General features: G+C 43.2%; 2 protein-coding genes across 2 annotated transcripts; both read right to left on the bottom strand.

Annotated features, from left to right (window-relative positions):
- Positions 1-1692: 1692 nt before the first annotated feature.
- KIFBP (kinesin family binding protein) lies at positions 1693-10909 on the bottom strand. The gene is made up of 7 exons (XM_084289892.1): positions 10543-10909; positions 8818-8916; positions 6961-7040; positions 6669-6852; positions 5433-5517; positions 3843-3952; positions 1693-3204 (listed from the first exon to the last, which is right to left on the bottom strand). Exons 1-7 carry the CDS (start codon positions 10888-10890, stop codon positions 2326-2328), a joined length of 1785 nt encoding a protein of 594 aa, XP_084146018.1. The 5' UTR covers positions 10891-10909; the 3' UTR covers positions 1693-2325.
- A 138-nt stretch (positions 10910-11047) lies between these two features.
- LOC311211593 (nucleolar RNA helicase 2-like) lies at positions 11048-22604 on the bottom strand. Its single transcript, XM_084290419.1, has 15 exons — positions 22234-22604; positions 21812-22090; positions 20335-20410; positions 19162-19340; positions 18006-18123; positions 17239-17424; positions 16123-16268; positions 15740-15889; positions 15188-15349; positions 14519-14638; positions 13951-14024; positions 12980-13139; positions 12060-12194; positions 11786-11830; positions 11048-11310 (listed from the first exon to the last, which is right to left on the bottom strand). Exons 1-15 carry the CDS (start codon positions 22585-22587, stop codon positions 11131-11133), a joined length of 2364 nt encoding a protein of 787 aa, XP_084146545.1. The 5' UTR covers positions 22588-22604; the 3' UTR covers positions 11048-11130.
- Positions 22605-22616: the final 12 nt, after the last annotated feature.

Raw genomic sequence — 22616 nt, 5'->3', positions numbered from 1 at the left:
TAATATATACACTTACATTATACTGCAGCTTTTAAGACCAGTTGAAGCACTCCCGCAGAGGCAAGAGGTGTCCAAACCACAGCACCAACCACACAAGCTGAAAAAAAAGTGTGAAAAAAGCCCCGTTCTCTCTTATTTCCAGGCCTTTTAAAGCATTGTCCTGTTCTCCACTGAGCTTGGACCAGGTGAATACAAAACAAAAGCTGCTACCAAGAGGGGTGCTCCTCTCTGCACCGGCTGCTGGCTACAAGTGACACAGGGCCCTGCACTCAGCTCTGCGTTTGTACAGTGGGTTAGCCCTCGGTCTGTCTTTCCCTGAATTACAAGAAAAGCCAAGTTTGATCAGCCCAGCCTTGCTTTAAAACATTCACGTGGAGGCCCTCAAGGGTGGAATATTTAAATATGAGGGGAAAACAAACAAAACATTGAAGTTCTTTTTCTACTTGAACAGAGTAAATACTTGAATAACTGCTGGAGTTATTAGAAAAATATAACCTTGTATTTTAAATTATATGAGTTAGGGGTAAAAATGCACCCTGCCTTTAACTGCAATAACACAAGAACACCGTACAGCCCTCTGACGACCTGTGGGCCGTCCCACCGTCAGGACGAGGGAAAAACTGAATTGAGGTACTGACAGTGGAAAGGAAACTCGTAAAGGCTGACTAGACAAGTAGGAAAACAAACAGTGCGCACACGCATTCACACACACGTGCCCACACGCTCCCTGCATGCATGCAAAATAGATGCTCTAGTTTTGAGCTTTGCTGCCTCTCATTTCCAGGCCCCGTGTCTTGGCCTATTTGCTTGTGGTTAGCAGTCAGCCAGCCCGTTCTGCGCAGCAGTCTGCAAACGAGAGGTTTTTACCACACATACACGATGTACTTTCTTGCTTGCATATGCTCCTCCCTCAGCCCCTCTCCAGTTAAAAATGTTCTCGTTTTCTTGAGGTTTCCAGAAGAAACCCATAGTTGGGCTGTTCTCATTCAATGCCCTCCATTTCTGTAAAAATCTTCCCATCAGCTCGATAACGATAAGACTGCCCGCATGTGGCGGCTCGTTACTGCACACCCTTGTCACTGCGCTTTCCCAGAGCTGGCTGACCTCTCCGACTCTTCTCTCTACGTATATGGCTTGATCGTGTGCTCAGCCTATATTTCATCTACAGCACTGGCTTGTAATCCTGCCACAGACACAAGAAATACAAAGGCAAGCTCAGTGTGTTTTGGGTCAGAAACACAGCCTGGTCTTCCATGAAGGAGTAAATAGGGGGCTAATTCAGAACGGGGCAAAAGTGATGGTTAGTGTAAGACCAGGAACACGGCCAAACCAGCAGGTCCTTAATGAGAACCAGCTCTAGTAGAGAAGTTGGCAATCCACGGCATCAAATGAGACATTTGAACAGTGCTCCTGAGGATCTGCAGCAACTTCGGAGAGGTGCCTACCTGCAGCGCTGGCTGAGAAAGCTTCTGACCTTCCTGACCTACACAAGGAGCTGTTTATGGCACCTCAGGCCTTGAAGCAGTGTTTGGAGCACTATCCCATGGCACCTCTACACCCTACCACTTTTTAACAGTTGTACAAAGAACAGAGCATCTCCTCCCACCTTGAGCAAGAAAGTCTGCTGCTTTCTTGCTTGTCATTCTGGCACTTCAAATGCTCGTGTGTTTTGATTGATGGCACATGGGAAAACACTTTCACAAGCATTTATTTTGGTAGAAGTTGTACCGTGTATCGTATCTTAGTAAGACAAAACAGAATTCTAAGGACTCTGAACAAAAACATTTAGTCAAGGTAGTCCATTTATTGAGCCTCTATCTGTTAGGTTTTAATTAAGAGGGAAAGAAAACACTGAGCAACACATAAAATAAATAATGAAAATAGAGTTCCCTTCATACAGATAAGGTTTTCTGGGGACAAAGGTTACAAGAGAAGTTTTCTAATTGGAAGAACGTGCCTCAAGTTTCTTCGAAAATTTTTGCCAGAGCAACAGATTCTCTTCGAAGAAACCATTTTTGTGCAGCACTACATTTAGACTGCATCTCAAAGGGAAAAATAGAAGGAGAAAAGGTTTATATTTACATACAGTACAAGCAATACAAAGCATCCTCTGGACATTCACTTTACATTTAAGGTTTAGACCATTAGTGTGGGTGAGCTACTAAAGTGGAGTGCTCTGTTTTTCAAGAAGTTGCGTTACTGCAGGCTCTAGTTGGACTGCCAAACTGTGGGCACCTGTTTTATTAATCGGCACAGGAACTGTCTGGCAGCACTGGTTTTGACAGAGATCATTTTAATAATGCACATTTCCTTCAAGGCAAGTATTTATACAAATGGCCCCAGTTTTGCTCTCAGCCTCTCCATTCTTGCTGGAAGAAGGCCCACCATCTCCTTACTGAGCTCTAGTTCAGTCTCAACAACCCGGACAGCATCTGGGTGCTTCTCGCAATAGTCTATCAGAAATGTGTAATATTCTAATGATGTCTGCATATTTTCCAGTTGCTTTTTGCTATCTGAAGTAATAAGCTTACTATAGAGCCGCGCGATATGAAATTTAGCCACCATTGCAGGGCGGAGAACATCTTCGTCGAGCTCCTCAGGAAACACCTTATCTGGGTCCCTCAAAGAATCTAAGAAGAGTTCGTAATACTTGATTGCTAACTGAGCCAAGGAATTCACTTTTTTTATCGTGTGGGAGTCAAGCCCCTCTAACCTGTTACCGATAGATACCTTTAAATCCATCATCTCGTAATAGGTCTCGGCTAGTTCAAACTGAAGCTGCCTACTGATCAACAGGTAGTACTGCGGGTTCAAGTCTGCGTATATCGGCTCCAGCATGTCTATCCTACGCTTGTGCATTTTGCAGCGTCTCTCATAGTCTTCTTCGAAGAAAGCGAGGACCTTAAACAACGCACTGTGATCCTGAACAATCTCAATATGGTCAGTAACATAACCATCAACCTGGAAGAACTCTTTTGCTTCCTGAACATAGTTCTGACCCACTAGAAATATCTCCCTGGCTTCCTGAAAATCTAACGGATACACGCTGCTCACTTTCTCTTCCATGGCTAAGACAGAGTCACATATATCGCTCGTCCCAAAAAGGACAGCTTTTTTCCTGTCGTTCTCGTTCTCATCTTCCTCTATTCTCCTTTGGGCTTTAAGTTGCATTTGCTTGAATAAATCCATCTCTCCAATGTCATCCTGAAAAGACAAAGCATAGTAATTAAAAGTGCACGTGCCTTACAAAGGCAGGCTTACACTGGATCATTTTATTTACAAGTTACTTTTCAAATACAAACTAGCTAGCAGCAAAACACAGAAGACACACTTGCACATTAAACCTTATATTCACTAACAAAAGTGTAGATTACAAGCTTGATTATGTAAAAACACAGGACAAAAACAATTTAAGTCTCCCTACTCTGTGTGACAACGTAATCAAACCAATAAATGTAAAGCCATACGGCCCTGCTTCTGCAGAGCATTTAGCATGAAAACACCAGCAGGCGAATGTGCTGCGTATCAAGAGGATGTTCTTACTGACCTGCCAAAATCAAGCCATGAGCAAATTCAAGGGAGGAGAGGAATTGGTGAAGTTGCTGTACAAGCAGCACACTGATCACGTTAGCGAGCTTTTCTCCCATCCATGCTTATTTCTAAGTACTGCATTAAAGCCAAAACACGCTACGAAATACCTGCTAGATTTCAAGCAGCTATTTTATTATTCATTGGGCAATTGCTTATCATTTGCTACCAACTATGAACTGACTCCTGCTACAAGCATCAAAACAGACTTTTTCTTTTTAGCAACCTATTCCATAGAACAGATTTTGAGTTACCTCAAGTAATTTCCGAGCACTCTGCAGAAGATTCAAGCAATACTTAATCCAGCACCTTGCAATTTCAGCTTTTCTCTGTCGAAGGTCCTGCTGGTCTTGCTCATTTTCATCTAGTTAGTGGAAATAAACGCAGAAGAACATTAATACCTGAGCACTCCAGTAATAACCCCAAATGTTACATGCAAAGGAAACATTACTTGTAGTTAATTATTTTTTCTTCCTTGTTGGACAGATACGTGTTCACTGTGTTAGGTCATTATACAACTCTGTAAACAGCTGGTATGCTTCTACATGCCTACTGAAAACATAACCTCATTTTTTACTTTAATGACCATATTCAAGAACTCTGACAACTGTGCAGACAGGTAGCTACAGAAGCCCATAAACACCGATTCAGACCTACTGAATATTTTATAACACAGGCTGTTTGAAAACCCCTGGGTTTTTACAGGGCTAAGAGATCAGCATAACCCAGCTCTGACAGTCCCGTTCCCTTGAAACTGAAAGTCTTTTGGACACCATCACATAAGTACATCCTCAAAGGCAACTGCATACAATTCTGTATTTTTGAGCAAGAAAAAATACTAAAATCAAGGTACTGTCACTGAACTTCAATTAAGTAAAATTCATTTGAGTCTATTCAGGTTATACTTTGTGTGAATTAACAATATGGATGGATTCAAGTGCTAGAGCTCTAAACAGCTCAAACCATTGAAGTTTAACAATATAATTCACTGTTTAAAGTCAGAGTTATGAACTCACGCTGGGACTACCCTGAGTACTCCGTCAGTTAAGCTCTGTTTTGAAGCTTTCATTTGCCCAAGACATGGAACATAAGAAGCTGTGCTGTAGATAAGCAAAGCATAATCCTACAACGATGACTTATGTTGCGTACTGATGCTATCACGTAACCACAGGTCCTTAAAATTGCGGTCAGTTCTTTAGAAGTCTTTTATTGATCTTTGTGCTGAACAGTGAAGTTGTTCCTTTACATAAATACTCCAAACAACAAGGGTGATATCTACAACTTCAAAAATAGCCATTAATGAGGCTGCAGCATTCAGCAACAAAAGGCAGTACAAGTACCTTCTCGATTTGTGGTTTTTAAGAGCTGCAGTTTCCTGCCCCCTTCAAAAACTATGCCCAGGAAGCACCCCTTTTGGTTCATTGAATCATCCTCCTCTGATGGTTTACAACAAAAGTAAGCTGGATATTAAGCACAGATACAGTAACAAGTGGGTGAACTGCCACTATTGAAAGCATTAAAATTTAAAACTATTGTTTTAAGTTTCAGTTTTTAATCTTCGCCACTTTTACAGTAAATGCAAACCTTATCTAACTCTTTCTGGTATGCTTTCTGAAACATCATCAACAAGCACTCAATTTTATTTTCAAAGGGTTTACTCATAGCTAATCTTAAGCTGCAGTAGCAGCAGCTCTTCAGAGACATTCCAGTTTATTAACAAAAGAGATTTTTGAAAATTAACACCAGAATATGTTTTGTACATATTTATAGGCTTCACTTTTAATGCCTGTATGAATGATGCATAATTCACCGTATTTTATTGTTGAACACTTGTACGAACTTACTGTCTTCAGCAGATGGCACCTGGCCAGCTTGGCTAAAGATGACACTGGCTGCTGCTAAACAATGTCGGGACTCCATGAAGCATTGCTGAGAGAAACAGAAACGGCAGCGTTTGACACTGGAACAAGCAACACAGGCACTGCTCTCAGCTTGAGTACACCCCTCACCTCAGGCAGCACGGAGACAGGAGTACAAAGCAAATTACAGAACTGAGAGGCTCTCAAGAATATTCCCCTGGATGCTGGAAGAAAAGAATGTTTCCACATGTACTACTGAACGCAGTATTTTCTAACTATTTTCTGCATACCACAGCCATAAAAGCAAGCCACTCTTTTAATATTCTTTTTTATATTAGACTGTGAACGTTTTCAGACTGCTCTGATCTATGCTACTATCACTTCCTGACATCTTCTGGTGAAGACTGTATCAGATGGCGTTAGTCAAAGGGAGCTGGACAAACAAGTCAATACATTAAAGTCAGATTTGGACTCCTTTACTTATATTTGCCTTGTTTAATGATTACTCTTGTCAATGCATCAAAACCACATGGAAGTGACAAGTTACTCTTCATGTGAGCATTAACTGGTTTAGGTATGGATGGCAGAAGTTTTTAAGGATCAGGAAAAAGCACCTGAGTAGTCTGGAACTTCAACATTCCTAACCAAAATGGAAGCATTTCCTAACAGGACTGATTATTTAGAGTCCAGACAGATGTGCAGAAATAACAGTTACCATCTTACAGTTAGCCTTAATGTTCATGTAGGCTCAGTTCTTAAACACGTGCCAAAATACAAAGGATAATGATTTATATGGAACATACAACGTGCAATACCTCAGCCCTAAGACGCCTTTGTTTTCAGACTCTGTATGATAAGAGAACAATATAATTAGAAAGAACAATTTAAGATGAAGCAATTATGACCTAGTAAATTTCACTTACAAGCATCATGTCACATCACTGCTGAGATGTTCATTAACTACACAGCTTTCCTTGTCTAAAGCCCTGTCCGTTTTCCCTGTTGTCATCACTACGCCACAGAAAAAAAAAAAAAAACAAGGCTACTATGGCTTCTTCAGAAAAAAATAATAGCTCTGTCATGTCAGAAGACAATCCATGGTTTAATAAGAGGCCACTTTTAATTTAACAGGGAACCCTGCTCCAAACAGCTGTTTAAACAGTAGTCTTACTTGCTAGCTATGCTTATGATATAATTACAGCAGAAAAATCACTATATTACCTTAGAGAGATAGTACTGTGACAGCGTAGCAGCATTGAGTGCCCATTCCACGGGGTAATAGCCACAGTACTCAAGCTGTCGTTTCAGAGTAGTATGGCAATACTGAGCAGCCTTCTCAGTCATCTCTAGGTGTTGGTAGATTTGGGCCAGATAATACAGCGTATGGGTATAGGCTTTTTCAAATCTGAAAAAAGAAACTCCTCAGATTTCGTCATTTTCTACTCCCTAAATACACCCTCCCAGGTAAGAAAATAAAAATTACAAAAATTAGAATATGCTGCTATGTACCCACCTTTTTGATCTTTCTTGGTCTGTGAGTTTTTCTTCTTCGGACATGAAATGTTCACTGGGATCCAGGGGAGGATTTCCATCCTGCAGGAATACACCACCTATTCAGTCAACTGCATTTCTCCTACTTTGTGACACAGCGCTCCCTCTGCTGGCTGCAGACTGCTTTATCACTTTGCAATCCTAAATTCAACAGAACTTCACATAACGCATCTACAGCTATCTGAATGGCACATCTCTGCAGCAATTCTACATCATTCAAGAAATCTGGGGGGTGGGGGGGAGAAGACCACAATTTCACACAGAAGTACACCGTGTTCAGCTTGTAAAATATTTCTGCCTGCATACTTCAAAATAACGCATGCTACCTGCCCCAGAAATACTCACCCTGTATTTTTACAGGACTACAATTGGGTGTCTTTAGATTATGTAACAACATAACGGCTTTTTAAAAACGATGTTTTTAAAGCATCAGTTTAGCACTAAGCTTGTCTTCACGTGTGAAATATTCGTTTGCCCAGCAGCATTAATCAGTAACAAGAAAACATCCTGCAGGAAGTAGCGCAGAGAACATTACGTGCAGAGCGCTCAGCAGACCTGCTGCAGGGACTGCTCTTGCCACTTTGCAATCACTCCCTTTATTCACAAACTGCTGAGGCTGTTCACCCAAACATACAAATGAGACAACAGCCAATGTTTTTGATGAAGCTACTAAATCTTGATCTAAGACATGACCTACATGCAATTAATTAATGAATTAATGAAAATGAGTGAATTATTACTGAAATACTTCATTTTGTTTTTGTTTTTTAAACCAAAAGCTCCGTCATAATCCTCGTGTATATTGTGGTATCTACAAAGTAATTATTTTCTTCATACAAGAAGAATCTAATCCACTGAAATACATGGTAGTAGCCATTCAAAACCATAACCACTGGAGCAAGACACAACCTTTTAGAGGTGTTGTGGAAGCTAACAATATCGTGCTTGGCTGGGTATATCACTGATGAACATCAGGAATTAATTAGAGTGAGGGTCTGTATAGAGGTACAGTGTTTCTAGTTAAACCAACTGATTCAGAGGGTGGAGAACAGTCTTTGTAACACAAGTTATTTTTTACACCCTATTATCCATTACCTCTTCTCTAAGTGTAGACTAGCACGGTTACAAAGGCAATACTGTGGCAGGAAATAACCCACAAAGAATAACCCATCTTAAAATTTCCAGAATAACTTATTCTGTAATCCATGTTCATGTAAAACTAATTTAATGCAGCTAACTTCATACTGCTCCTTTAAGCTCACAAATAATTTTAGCTCGCTCAGGAACTCTTCCACCTAACAATAGCACAAGGGAGCCTTTGTTGATATACAGCAGAATCCACGACTCAAAAGGTTGTTTAATATGCAAGAGGGGTATAACTGCTTGTAAGATTGTCCTCTTTGAAATGAACTAAACTCCTTGCCTCTATGCAATATTACATTGTGCATGGTCAGACCAAGCCATGCAAACATTGCACTTTATTTCCCTTATCTGAAAGTTTGACATTTCACAGCATTCCCAAAACAAGATTAGTACAATCTCAATTAGAAACCAAGTTCTACTTGTCTTCAATGTGGAGTATCACCTCAAAGATCTTTCATCAAGGACTTTTTCTTTTGAGCAAAACTATTTTTCTGAGTAAACCCATTTTGAAACTAGCAAGTGAGCCTCCTCTGCTAGCAGCACAAACTCAAAAGTATCACAGCAGCGAGTACGAAGCTCAGAAACTCAAGTTCCATTGTATGTTTTTTCCAAGACCAATGAAACTGTAAGTGATGCACAAAAGTAAGACCTGTCAGAATATTAATAAATACAGTACCTCTTTCATGTATTGATTATACAAGGCTTCGGCAGATTCCAGGTAAGTTTGTGCAGTTTTAATTTCATCCCTTTCAGACCACAGGATACCTAGATTGTTCTGAATTTAAAAGGAAGAACAAAATAGTTATTTTCCAATTACATCACACGTTTTATCCAAATAACTTATCAGTCTTCATTCCCATATATGTATTTTAAAATCATACATTTCAAGAGGCAACCCATTTTATCACAAGTTGCTCAAAGAGGAAGGTTCCCACAGGGGCAAATACATACAAACATCACCTCACAAAGCGTAACTTTCTGTGTTTGCTCTCCCAAATTAGGACAGGTGTGTTCAAATAAAGTTTTTTCAACACAGCACGCTCTACATCTGATTCAAGCATCTTTTAAATCATTCGCTATCAGATTAGATATTTGCCATCACAACTTTGTGGAAAAATTTAACAGGGAAAAAGTGCTAGGAATGATTGCTCGTACACTTTGACTACGAGAAGAGATGAAAAGGAACTACTAAGACGTAAAAGCTATGGATTGCCACCTTTTGATTTATATTACAGGAAAGTACATAGGAACGTGTTACTGCAGCTGTAAACCTACCTTTTACAAAAATAAGACAAAGGTATTAATAGTGATCGATGTCTACTGTGCTGATTTAATTCCTAGCCAGTGTTATTACAAAATCAAGATTAAAAAAAAGTCCTTCAAAAAAGCTACTATGCATAGTTGTACGCCAGCCTCGTGGCCCTTTCATTTCCATTCCTTTTATTATTTTTACAAGAAAGCACCACATAGCATGATGTTTATGAACATTTTACCCACTGCTGAGCACTGGAACTGACCAAATTTAATTAGACAGAAGTTGCCATATATACCCTTATGTAAAAGGTCAAAAATTACAGGTAGGACTACAGGAACAGGCCCAGCAGGAAAAAGGAACGCGCCTCCCCTCCAAACAGCACAAGTGCAGTGACAACATAATTTGCAGTCCCTAAAACACGCTGATGTAGAATTACAGCCACGGTGACTACTACTGCGTTCATACTCAGGTTTGGTGGCTTTGTGGTTTTTAATTTAAATACTCAAGTCTTTTACAGCGCTTGGGATGGGAAGCTGAGGGCACGCTCATCTAGCAGCAGTGCTCACAGCTGCACACCTTGCACTGGGTGGCAGGTGATGGCAGCCCTGTCTGCTGTTGGACAGAGATTTTGTTAACAGTATTATCTACTTCAGTTTTAGGGAGTGAATGTTATTACTTCTAGACTCTCAAGATGGTGTTTACTTGTCTTGAATAAAATATAGTAGATTAAGAAATAACAGGCAATGCTGAAAAGCGAACAAGCAAGCGATTTTAGGAATAATTTACCTTTTCAGGACACTGCATAAATAAAAGCATCCCCCAACTTGCCTTTGACAGCAAGTGAGGGTTAAGGAGTACCAGTTAAGGTCTGGACACACTGAAATCTTCTACTATTCTTGCAAATTCCTTACGAATCCCTGCTTCCCTATCCGGAGGAGGAGGCTGCTTTGCCAACACCTGGTTTACATCCAGAGAACACACTGCTAACGCTCAGCGAGCGAGCAGCACACCTCCACAGCCCTGAGGAACCACTCTTTTGGGCGAGAAGCGAAGGGGCTGGAGAGGAGCAGCTCCCTCCCAGCGCCCCTCCGCCGAGCTCACAGCACCCAGGGCCCCCTCAGAGCTCCCTCAGAGCCCCCTGCCCACCTGGGCCTGGATGTAGAGGGAGACGCAGTCCGGGGAGAGGCGGTGCGGCTGCAGGAGCTGCGTGCAGCGCTGCAGGTGCTCCTCGCCGGCCGACAGCTCCTCGGTGTCGGTGTGGTTGACGCCCAGCTCGTACTCCAGCACGGCGCGCCTCACGGCCAGCAGCCGCGCCTCGCCTCCCTCCTCGGCGGCGCTCAGCTGCTGCTTCACCTCCTGCAGCAGCGCCCGGGCGCTGTACTTGGAGCGGTAGGGCTCGCTCTCCGGGTCCTTGCGCGACTCCACGGCCGACAGGGTGCGGGCGCTGCGGAACTTCTCGCAGGCCTCGGCCCACCAGTCGCCCGCCGCCGCCATCTTGCGGCCCCGCCGCCCGCCCGCGTCAGCCCCGCGCCGCCTCAGCCCCGGCCCCTCCCTCCGCCCCCTAAGATGGCGGCCGCCGCCTCAGCCCCGCCGCGCTGACAGGAGGCGGCGCCCCGACCGCCCTCAGGAAACACACGCAGGAGCGCCCCGTTTAGTAGTATTATATTATTTTTTTTTTAACTTTTTTTAATTTTTTTGGTAAAAACCAGCTCAGTCCCGTAGCTGTGGCAGAGGTTAATCGGAGGACTTGTTGAAGCGCCGTCCCCAGCTCCCGCCGTTAAACTTGCCGTTGCGCCTGAAGCCGCCGTCCCCGAACCTGGAGGGTCCCCGGCTCCCCTCCTGGGGCTGCTCCTCCAGCTCGGGCAGCTCCTTCGCCACCGCCAGCTGCCAGCGCCGGGTGTCCTGCCACCGCTCCTGCAAACACAGCAGCCCCACGTCACGCCCGCCACTGTTAGCCCAATGGCACCGAATGCACCAGCACCTCCCGGCGAGACCGAGCCATGATAAAACAGCTCGGCAGAGCCCCAAAAGGACAGGCATCAACTACAGCCTTCCCACATCATCTCCTTCCCAAATCACCGCCATGCAGAGCAACCAACGGACAAAAAGAACTGAAGTCCACAGAAAACTCTTTTAAGTGCCGCAACTCTCCAATACACCAGAGAGATCAAAACCCAGAGCAGCCAAGAACATATGACTGTGTTCAATGAAAATCAGCTTATAGGATGAGCACTGAAATGAGTATTCTCTCATTGCAATCTCTCCGTGCAATGTCCTTGTTAAATCACAAACCTGATCTCCCCAAACCACCCAATATTCAATCTCATGTATGACAATCACCAAACACTTAACTTCATTTATCCCCCCAAAGGTTCCAAAAACAACATACCTGTATGTGATTCAGTTCGTTAACAGGGATATCAAAGCATACCCCCTATAGGAGAAAAAAGTAATTAAAAACCAAAAATAGGCATTTGCTTTCCAGAAACATAACCAAGACAACAAAACTCCAGACAGGCAGCACATGCAACTGAGATATGAACACTTCTATACTGGTACTTCAGAACTCCTGTCCCAACGCCTGTAGAATCTGGCCATATATACCGACACACACATGGACCACACCACCATCCCTCCTTCCCAAAGGATGGGTTCCATCTTACCATCTTCCCCTTAAGGAAGCGCATTGCAGATATTTTGTCATCTATCTCTTCACCAAGCTGTTCTTTTAGTCCTCTCCAGGCGTAACTCATGGAACGCATTTCTATTGAGCACTTTAACACCATGGTCACATAGCCCTTCAGAAGAAACAGAGAAAGACATTTGCAAATACGTTTTGTTGGACTAACCATAATGAACTATGCAAGAACCTGAAAGAATCCTAAGGGACCAGCTTCCCAGAAGTAAAGCAACTAAAAAGCCTCTTAAGCTAAAGGTATACATTTTACCTAGGAGTGCCCATTGATATGAAAAGCCAATAGCATTTCTGTATTTTAGCCAGAAACAGAGATGTTTATTCAATAAATAAAGTTACAGCTGCCAAGGGCATTAAAAAAATGATACGAGAAGTACAGTCCAGTCACATGCTATTTCCGAAACTGTATTACTACACAATAAACTGTGCCAAGTTCTCCCCAGATGCATCAGGAAAAAGGAGGACTGTATTTTTCACCTGCCAGGATTTCTTTGAAATCAGGTAATTAATTGTATGTTAGACCTGCTTGAAATATGCAGAAATGCAAGATGCTCCCTGAGAAAGGAAAACAACAACAGCAAGAACCAACCTATCGGCTTGTGAAATTTCATTAAGTTCTTTTATAGTATCAAAGTCTTCTGTTACTTAGATCTCTAGAGCAATTCTTTTAGGTCTCATTACATGAAAATTTACTAAATGATCTCAAGTTTCTAGATTTCCTGCAGTGGGCAAGTAAGAGCTGAGTTCGGTTAACAAGAAACAAAACAGAAGGAGGTAACAGCTGTAAGAAACCCTACTGAAAGAGCCTTAAGAGAAAATGCCACAGCTCTACTGGACTCAAGTAATTTGTTTATCCACTCTTATTACTGCAGGTATAATGCTGCTTACCGCAGTTGAGTTGAGAAAGGAGCGCTGCTGTATGGAAGATGCTCCACAAATGTGGGCCAGAGCTGCTGCCAGGGCATCAACCGCTCCTTTTTCCGCTATGAGCTCTCGAGCCGACTGCCTGAAGTAGTCTATTGCAAAAGGAGGAATGGCCTCTATACACCTAGAGCATTGATAAAAACAGCACGGAAAGGTTCAGGAAGCGTTGCTAGCAGATCCGAGGATCCCTTGTGTTTAGTTCACAAGAGGAACAAACCACTACAGTACCACTGCTGGGCTGGAGCAAGGCACTTTCTGCTCTCAGGGAAAGCTGATCAAATTGGTTAGTTCTGGAGGAAGGAATAAGAATAAGCTGGGAAACAGAGAACAGTTACTTCTCTAGTGCTGTTTTTGGTACACCAGCACTTCCCACCGCTTTTAAGTACACGGTGAACCCAACACCATGCCAATCATCTCGCTAATGACAAAAATCTGTCAATGCAATTTCCACCAACTGGGCAGCAAGTGTAAACAGAGCTGCATGGAATAAAAAGCACAACAACCCTTGGCAATAAAATGACAGAAAAACACAGGATGGGGCTACAGTACACTCACTACTGTAGTGGAATTCTTCATTTTACAAAGTATTGCTCTTTAAGCACTGCTACTGTATACCATCTGAGCAGACAAAACCAGTTTCCCCACATGACAGTAATTTCTTGTTCTGCCTTTGATAGATTACTGATGTTCTAAACACAGGTCAATCTCAGCAAGGATTTAGCAGAAGATTATGTTCTATGAAAAGGCTGACATTCAGGCACACAGGTTTACTGATATCATCTTAAGAAAACTAGTCAGTGTCCACATGCAAGCATCTGACTTTTACTACACAGGGAAAGATGCTCACATACATGTCTGTTCTTTAAAATCGCATTAACAGCATTGCTGCTGGCATGAACTCTACATGTCTTTTAAGAACAGACAGAGAAACTTACTTTTTGGCATCATTACTTGACGCTTTAATTATATCTGTAGCAGAGGGAACACCTATCCGCTTAAACGTAATCCCCTGAAATCAAGAAAACAAATTGCAGTTAAAGGTATTTTCAGCACTCCACACGTTCAACCCTACCTGAGTCACATTACTAGGACCTCTTTCATTTGTTGTTTATAGCCCCAACAGTCTTTACTTAAAAAGTAAAGCTAGAATAGCTAGCAAGCTAGAATAAAGATTGGAAGTCACTGCCTTGGTTAATCTGGAGCTACTTTCCACCAATATACAAGCAGACTGTAACAAAAGGCATGGTCTCATTCATGTATTCCTGTCACAGTCTGCCTCCTGCCAGTAACAGAGTACTGCCAGCATGGGAAAACTCATGAGATGTTAGAATAAGCTGATACAAAATCATTTACCAACACTTAACAAATACCAGCATTTCAGACCTACCCACTCCCATGCTGACCTCATGCAGCCCTCAGCAGCTCGTGGTTACAAAGTCCAAGAGTACCACTGTCTTCTTAGGACCTGAATCATTTCATTAAGAAGTCCAAAGCAGAACTTACCGCTTTCTGCTCAACCTGTTTCAGCAGGTCTTCTTCTCTTCTCTGATAGAAACAAATACAGATCCCAGTCCGGCCAGCTCGACCCGTGCGTCCAGAACGATGGATGTAGGAATCAACATCCTTCAAAAATTCATATTAATGTGAAAAAAACTTGTCTAATTTAAACCATCAACATTTATACAATGTACGAGCAAAAAGTGCAAGCTAAATTTTAATTCAGAAGCCTAAGGAATGATACATTTCTATACCCAAACTTTTATCTACACACTAACCACCGGAGATGTAATACCTTGGGTTTAACAAATACTATTAGTACACATTTTTAAAAGTAAAAAGCTCCAATGGAGTTCCAAAAGAAAAAAGCTACAAGAGTATTTTAGTATTGTTACAAACTCCACCTAAAAGTGTTCAGAAAGGATTCAGGAATACTGAAACAATGTCAAAAGCTACTGTAAGACTTAGCAGAGTAACAGAAAAGCCTAGCTTTTACTTTAATCAGAGCTCAAATATAAAAGCTTAACTAGGAAATTGTAGGGCTGCATGTAAAAAAATCCACTTCATTGGTGAATCAGACCATACACATGGCAAAATAAGGAACTCCTAACTATTCTGCCACAAAAAACAAACAAACAAACAAACAGGCACTTTCTTTTTCCCCTAATAACTTACTTTTGGTGGTGAGCACTGTATAACCAGGTCAACTTCAGGAATATCCAAACCACGGGCAGCTACATTGGTTGCAATCAGAACTTCAAACACACCATTTCTGAAGCCCTTTAAGGTAACTTCCCTCTGTTTCTGTGGAATGTCACCATGCAATGACTGGGCATCCTGTCAGAGACACAAACCGTTAAGATGTCATTTAATGAGGAAGTGTAGCCTGCAACATCTGAAGATATTCTGTATGTGACATTTTTCAAACACTGGGCAAAACATGCCTTCCCACTGCTGGGAAGAGAGACAGTATTTCCCGGTTGTTCAGCATTAGCTGCGTATTTTCCAATGATCCGGTCCTGCATGATCTTAAAGCCACAGCAATAATCACATAATAACAGCCACAAGTGTATTTTAAATGCACAGCTCTACTTTTAGACATGGATTTCAGACATCTTAAGAACACACACAGAAACAGCTCCATCCACATGGTTCCAACCTCATACTCCTTCCAGGATGATCAACCCCTGAGTATCTTTAACTGCTGCTTTCTGTTGACCCCAGTACCTGCTTGAGAGAAGAATTCAAAGCCAACTCGTTTGCCTCCTTTTTGGTCTCACAGAAGATGATAGTTCGCCCACGGCTCCCACTGTAGACTTGAATGATATCCCCGAGAACTTCTGCTCTCTGAGATGAACGACACTGTATAGCCAAGTGCTGTTTGGGAAAGAAGCAGACACAATTAATTCAACTGTAGTATGTTTGTACTTTATTATTTAAATTGCCAACTACAGGCCCTAAGTGAAATCTTTGCTTTAAAAACTCACGTGTCAATCAAGGGAAAAGTCATTCCACACCCCCACTTTCCACTTTGGACAGTCACCGCAGAACCCATCTCACCCAGGCCACATGCTCTCAGCACCATAGCGCCCTGCACCAGACTCACTCACTTCCACAGTGGTGGCAGTCCTCTGGGTCTTCTTGCCAATCAGGTCGATCTGTTCATATTCATCTTTCATGTATTTCTTTGCAACATCGTACACCCAGTGCGGACAAGTTGCAGAAAACAGCAGCGTCTGAGGGTTGTTCTCAGAACCTGGCAGGAAAAGACCACCAATTTCAGACATCACAGCGGACTCAAACTTGAGGTCTGATTTTAAAAAATCAATTCTTTTAAAAAATCAACTTGAATTCTCTCAAATTGAGAAGTGTACATGTGCAGTAAGTCAACTACAATAAAACTCAGAAGTGATTAAAATATTTTTAAAGCCCTTTAGAAACCGAAGGCAAGATTACAGTAATTTGAACTTGACTACGCTGAATCCTTCACCTGACCTAAAAGAAATGCAAGACTCATCCAGATCTTCAGCTAAAATAGTTCAGACCATGCCTGAAGTCCCTCTCTTACCTGAAAAGCTCAGTCCCTCTTTGCCCAGTGTTCCAATACTTATTATTTGTGGACAGTAGGGCTACATACAAAGGGAGAACAGTGGGCTAAAAAGGACACTTTGCAAATCATGGGAAAAAATATAAAACCAGATAGACAACTCCTCGTAAGAACAGTTTAACAAATGAAGGGGATCTTCAAAAAGTTTAACCTACCTCCATAGCTCCACAGGATCAGACAGATAGAAACACACATTGCAAAAGTACTATTCCCTTTCCAGTTGTGACAAAAAGCTTTAAAGGATGAATTATAACTCTTATAAAACCTATACAGATTTCCTTTTTTAGAAGATTACTTGTACAAGGATCAACTAATCCTAAACCCAGCCATCTTCTTCAGAATGAGGAACGTTAGGGCTTTGTGTAAAACCTAAAAAAATAGTGTTTTTTTCTTCTCCTCTTTCGCCCTCCTTCCCCTTTTTTTCCTCCTCTCTCCTCCCAAATATGTAATTCCAGCCCATCAGCCATCTGACACCTTGCTCTGAATCCTACCCTTTTCTCCATGCTTTTATACTAGCATCACACAAAGGATTCAACCCAGGTTGCACCACCAGTTTTGAGGATAGTATAACTGTGTTTTCTGCATCGTCCCCTATTCTTTTCCTAATATCTGCATTTACCTTTTTTATAAGCAAATCCTAAGATTTCTTCTACTTGCTCGGCAAAGCCCATGTCTAACATGTGATCGACTTCATCTAAAACAACATGCTTCACGTTGGAAAGGTCCAGCTTGCTATTCTGAATGTGGTCGTTGATCCGCCCAGGAGTTCCCACTAGAATATCAATGCCAATTTTAAGGAGATCAACTGCAAGAAAAGAGACAAAAGCAACTGTGTCAGAATACAGAGGGAAAAAAAAAAAAAAGAAAAAAAAAAAAACACTAAAAAAACAACCAGTACACAGCAAAACTTCTAACCTTCTAACCAAAAAGCTGCACTTTCCTGCAGCTTTTGTCTCTGCATAGAAGCACTGTGGCATTACTGCCATGTGATGGCATTAGAAACCTCCATAGCTTTATCACAGAAAAAAAAGCTTGATTTTTTTTAGCTAAATTATTTATTACTTTCAGTTACTTCTGACTATGGAAATTTATAGAGCCACACATACAGTCCTTGGACAGTCATCCAGTCCCAGTGTATGTCCACTTACAGCATACACAAACCCACAATAAAGAAGTAATCAGGAGGATCAGACACTTGCAGACCTATAATCTTTTCTTTTTAATGACGATTTATTGGAAACAATTCAACTCAGGCTGCATAATTCCTTTGAAAGCAATGTCATGGCTGCCTGAAGTGAAACTCTGACAGGGAAAAAAGCCAGTTTTACTCACAAAATACATTTGGAGGAAGACAACTCCCATCCATGAGTTTTAGTGTTTACTTACACTGTGCTTTATATGGAGTTCCTCCATAAAAACAAGCCACTGACAGTTTCTTTGTGAGATTCTTGAAGTCTCTGGCTACCTGAATGGCCAGTTCCCTTGTTGGGACAAGAACCAACACCTGGAAAGAGAAAGAAAAGACAAAAATGTAGCTGTGCTCGGGAAAGGATGCAAAAAGAACAGGATTTACTTCATGTCAGACAAGGAAGCCACGCTGCAGAACTGCTCTGATTTTTTGCCTGTTGCTCTCCAATTCTTGCCAGTTTGTAATCCCCTTTTTATGCTACACTTGTCGCATTACAAGATAACTAAGATGTAGAATGGTGATGTTTTTTTCTTAACACCAGATAAAACAGACACTTCAGTAAAATTACTGAAGGCAACAAAGGCACAGTTCAACGTGAAAGGACAAAAACAGTCACTGGACAATTTGGCATAGTAAGATCTGACATGATACACAGCATGAAGTACTCCAGCCATGTACCCTCCTTCTCCATCTACCTGCCCTCCTCCAATATCTTTCCTTTCACCCATGCTTCCTTTTAAGAACAAAGTGATAAATGATTTAATTCCTAGAACTCTTTCGGACAGTAGTATTTCAAATCTTACGTCACCATCATCTTTAAAATAAAGAAGGATAAAATAGGCAACGGATGTGTAGACTGTCACAGCTTTTCAGACACGATAAATACACACATCTTATTGATGTGGGAATAGGGTATCTGATTACAGATACCTGGTTATAGATTCAATATCATGCTCAAGTAAAAACGCAAATACCCCTTGAATCCATTCAGTTGCATCTCCAGACACAGGGGAAAAACAAAATTATCATCACCAAACTTACAGTAAGAAAACCTCACTGAGTTCTGAAGAGTCCAGCTGACACAACTGCTACAGAGGCAGGACTGAACCCCAAAGACACGCACCAAATTCCTGAGGACAGGAGTCTGGACATCATAAGGAACCTCAAATATGAAACGTTTTATCACCGAGATGCTACAAAACCTCAGCCACACTGTAGCTCCTGGCCTGAGGAAAGTGTTCAGTATTAGGAACACAAATAAAGGAAAAACAAGTCCACAAAGCATTTACAAAATCACTTTTGAAATCTGCCCTACTCAAAGATTTTGGTATTAGCCCGTAAGTGGTAAGTTACTTTTGGTGAACGTCCTCTTCTCTCATCTTGTGTGACGCTCTGAAGTTTTTCTATCAGCGGAATAGCAAAAGAAAAGGTTTTCCCAGTTCCCGTCCGAGCTTGAGCAATTAGGTCTTTGCCGTCATATATGGGCTGAAAAGTCTTCGCTTGCACAGGGAACAGGTACGTCACACCTCGCGCTGCAAGGTAATCCAAAGAGATTTGGTTAAATGCTGCTGAATCTGCTGCAAACTGGACTAACAGTTAGGAGCCTTCACACAGAACTAGCCTGAGTACGTGAGTCACATCCTGCCAAATCCTGCACGCCACGGGAGGTACCAAGTCAGAAGAAATACACACACACCTGTTGGTTTTCACTCCTACTTTAGATCAAGTATTCCACCCCAAATGCAAAGGTGAGTAGTCACATGAAATACAGCCTTTGTGACATTTGGTGCAAGACACAGAGGGAAAAACGTGTGTATTAATGTTTCTTTTTGGATACAGACCAAGATTCTGTTTTAGCTTGGCTTTGACGGCAGGGGATGGGATGAAGGTGTTTGTTTTAAGAAAACATTCTGAAAATTCAGAGACGTTTTGCAGAACGGAAGCGAAACAATGCACCCCAGTGACACTTCTGAGCAAGGAAAATGTAAGGCAACAATATTAACTTTGTCTGGGGAACAAGAACTATACAACTTCCCAGAGAAAAGTAAGAATTCTACAGCTCTTACTTTTACAAGAAAGCTAATCTAAAGGAGAGATGAAAATGCCCAGAAGTATGAGAACAATCAGAGACAATCTTTCCACAGAAGCCAAAAAGCCCTTGTTTACAGAACTACACTACGCTTATTTAAGTGATATTACAGAGAACAGATATGAGCATTGAAGACACACAGTAAATCAAATGATGCTAATAAGAAAAAAAATACTGTCTATAAAATGTATATGCAGTAATAACCACGCTGTCAAAAAACAACTCTACCCTGAAATAAGTACACTTTAAATTGAACCAAAAAAAACTTTATCAGACTACTAACAGCAGGTTCTTTGAACCTACAGTGACTGCTGGGGCGCGTATCCTTACTGCATAATAAATGCAGGACGATTTAGGTTTCAATCTCTGCTCTTAAGGATATCAGAGCACAATCCTAAGAAACACCTACAGAAATTTATTTTGCCACGTTAACTAACCTTTGAGAAGGTTGATAGTGTTTTTGGAGAGAGGAAAATTGGAGAAAGCACCTTCTCTTGCTTCTTCTGTCAGCTCCTGAAAGGATAAAAGAAAACTTATTAATCCTGAAATAGGATCAAATAGCATAACCCACATATCCACACAAGAAAAGCTGTGTATTTGCTTTATTGCACAGTTGTACCAGCTACCTCCTTTCTAATTAAAAGAAAAGAAAGGCCTTGAAATGCAGGTACTTCAGAAACAAAAATGTCATTGCTGTAAAGCAGGCAACTCAAATCCAGCCACACTGTATCAGAAGGCAAGGTGACACAGGCTGCACCAGTCACAGGGTACAAGGAATTCATACAAGTAAATCATGTTTTTAAATCAGCATGAACTCTGTGCTACCAAATCTTCCTGCTTATAACCTGCAATATGTTCAAACCCATCTATACTGTCATCTCATCCCTAACTCAGATACACCTGCACCATAGCAAAAGAATGGGAACAAACACTCCTTCCGTGTATCTGTGACCCATCACATCATACAGTTATGCTCAGCATGTCACAAAACAGAAACTACTTGCTGTCAGTCTCGACTGGCTCAACTGAAATAATAATCAGGAAACTTTTTGTGAGCAAAATATATTTGGTATCAGAATTTACTATGTTAAGCAGAAATTTCCGAGCAAACCAAATCTCCTTGGTACGCTACACAAATAGCTTAACTCTGCATGCCATTAGATAGGTAGCTAAAAGTCATTATTCAGTTTTCTGCTTCAAAGATCAGAGAGGTGACATCATTATACCCATGTACAAAACGCACCCTGGATTAACATTTCCAACTTAAACATGAGAGAGAAAATTACACATGGAAGGACTCAGACAGAGGGTGGCAAGCTGTAGTGCCCACTCACACATGTATACAGGGCTCAGGGGCTCCAGATGCCCCAAATCTGGGCAAGGAGATCTCAAGGAGAAGGAATTAAGTAACCGTCCTTTCCAGACTCCCTGCCAAATACTTCTTCGCAGAGCCTTCCAGAGAGAAAGTGCCATCAGAGCACAAAGCAGTGCACGTTTCTCAGATGGGATCTGCTTGTGCAATCAGGAAGAAACCCTCGCGCTGTCGGACACAGAATGAATTACTATGGGAAGACAAGCCAATATATGCCAGCTGCTTCCTGCTAGCCAGCCTCCTCCGCTGCCGGACACTCCAAACAGTTTAGCATTTGCCACGAGGAGGAAGGCAGGACAGGCAGAGAGCTGCCACGTGCTGCTGTGCCTTACTCACCCACCACAGCCGGGTGCATCGTGCTAGAGGCTCCCCAAAGCTACTGCTCTGAGCCTAAGGAGAGCAGCACCTAATGCTACCTACGGCAGCAGCCAAATGCTCCTCACACACCACGTCTCCACATGGCGCCCAGCACGTTATTAAGCCAACTCGTTACCACCAGGACACCAACTAGGCGAGACAAGGGCTCTACGGGCAGTTGCTACCTCGGAGTCGCCGTCGTGCTCTCCATCCACCTCGTCGTTGGCCACGCTCTGGGCAGCCTCGCCATCACTTAGGGCCGAGGAAGGCTTCCCCAGCCCCACGGTGCCGCTCTCCTCAGCCCCACCGCTGCTTTTCAGCCGCTTCTTCGCCTTCTTGGGCAGGGGCGGCTGCAGCTCGCCATCGCCCAGCCCGCTCTCCTCAGGCTGCGCCTGGTCGCCCTCAGCCTGGCCGCGGCGCTTCAGCTTCTCCCGGCGCTTCGGCTTCTTCTCGGCGCTCTCACCCTGAGGACACAAAGCAGCCGTCAGCCGCCCGAGGCGTCCCCTCAGCGCTCTCCATGCGCCCCCCTCAGCGCGGGGGGCACAAAATGGCCGCCCGGGGCGCCACGTGCGGGCAGCCCCGCTCCCTCCCTCCCTCCCTCTCCCACCTTCGCCTTCCTCCTGCGGCCTCTGCGGAGCGGCTCGGCGGCCGCAGGCGCCTGCGGCTCCCCGGGGCTGGCGGCAGGACCGGCGGCGGGCATGGCTGCGGGGCGCTCCCCGCACAGCTCGGCAGCGGATCGGGCTCCAGCGGGGCAGCACCAAGAGCCGCGCCCCGCCCCGGCGCGCAGGAAGGGAGGCGCCCAGACCCGGGGCAGCGCCGCCGCCGCCGCCACCAACAGCAGCGGGCCCGGCCGGGCCGCGGCCGCCCAGCACAGCCCCCGCTGCCGGCCGCAGCTCGGAGCCGCCGCCCGGGAGGCTGCGGGGACGCCGAGGCGGGCAGCGCGGCCCCACACGCCGCCCATGCGGCCCCACAGCCCGGCGCCGCCCGCCC

Source organism: Netta rufina (assembly GCF_964035555.1).
Source record: "Netta rufina genome assembly, chromosome: 7".
NCBI classification, from domain to species: Eukaryota; Metazoa; Chordata; class Aves; order Anseriformes; family Anatidae; genus Netta; species Netta rufina.
The sequence above is the reverse complement of the archived record's forward strand: the minus strand, read 5'-3'. Positions and strand labels throughout refer to the sequence as shown.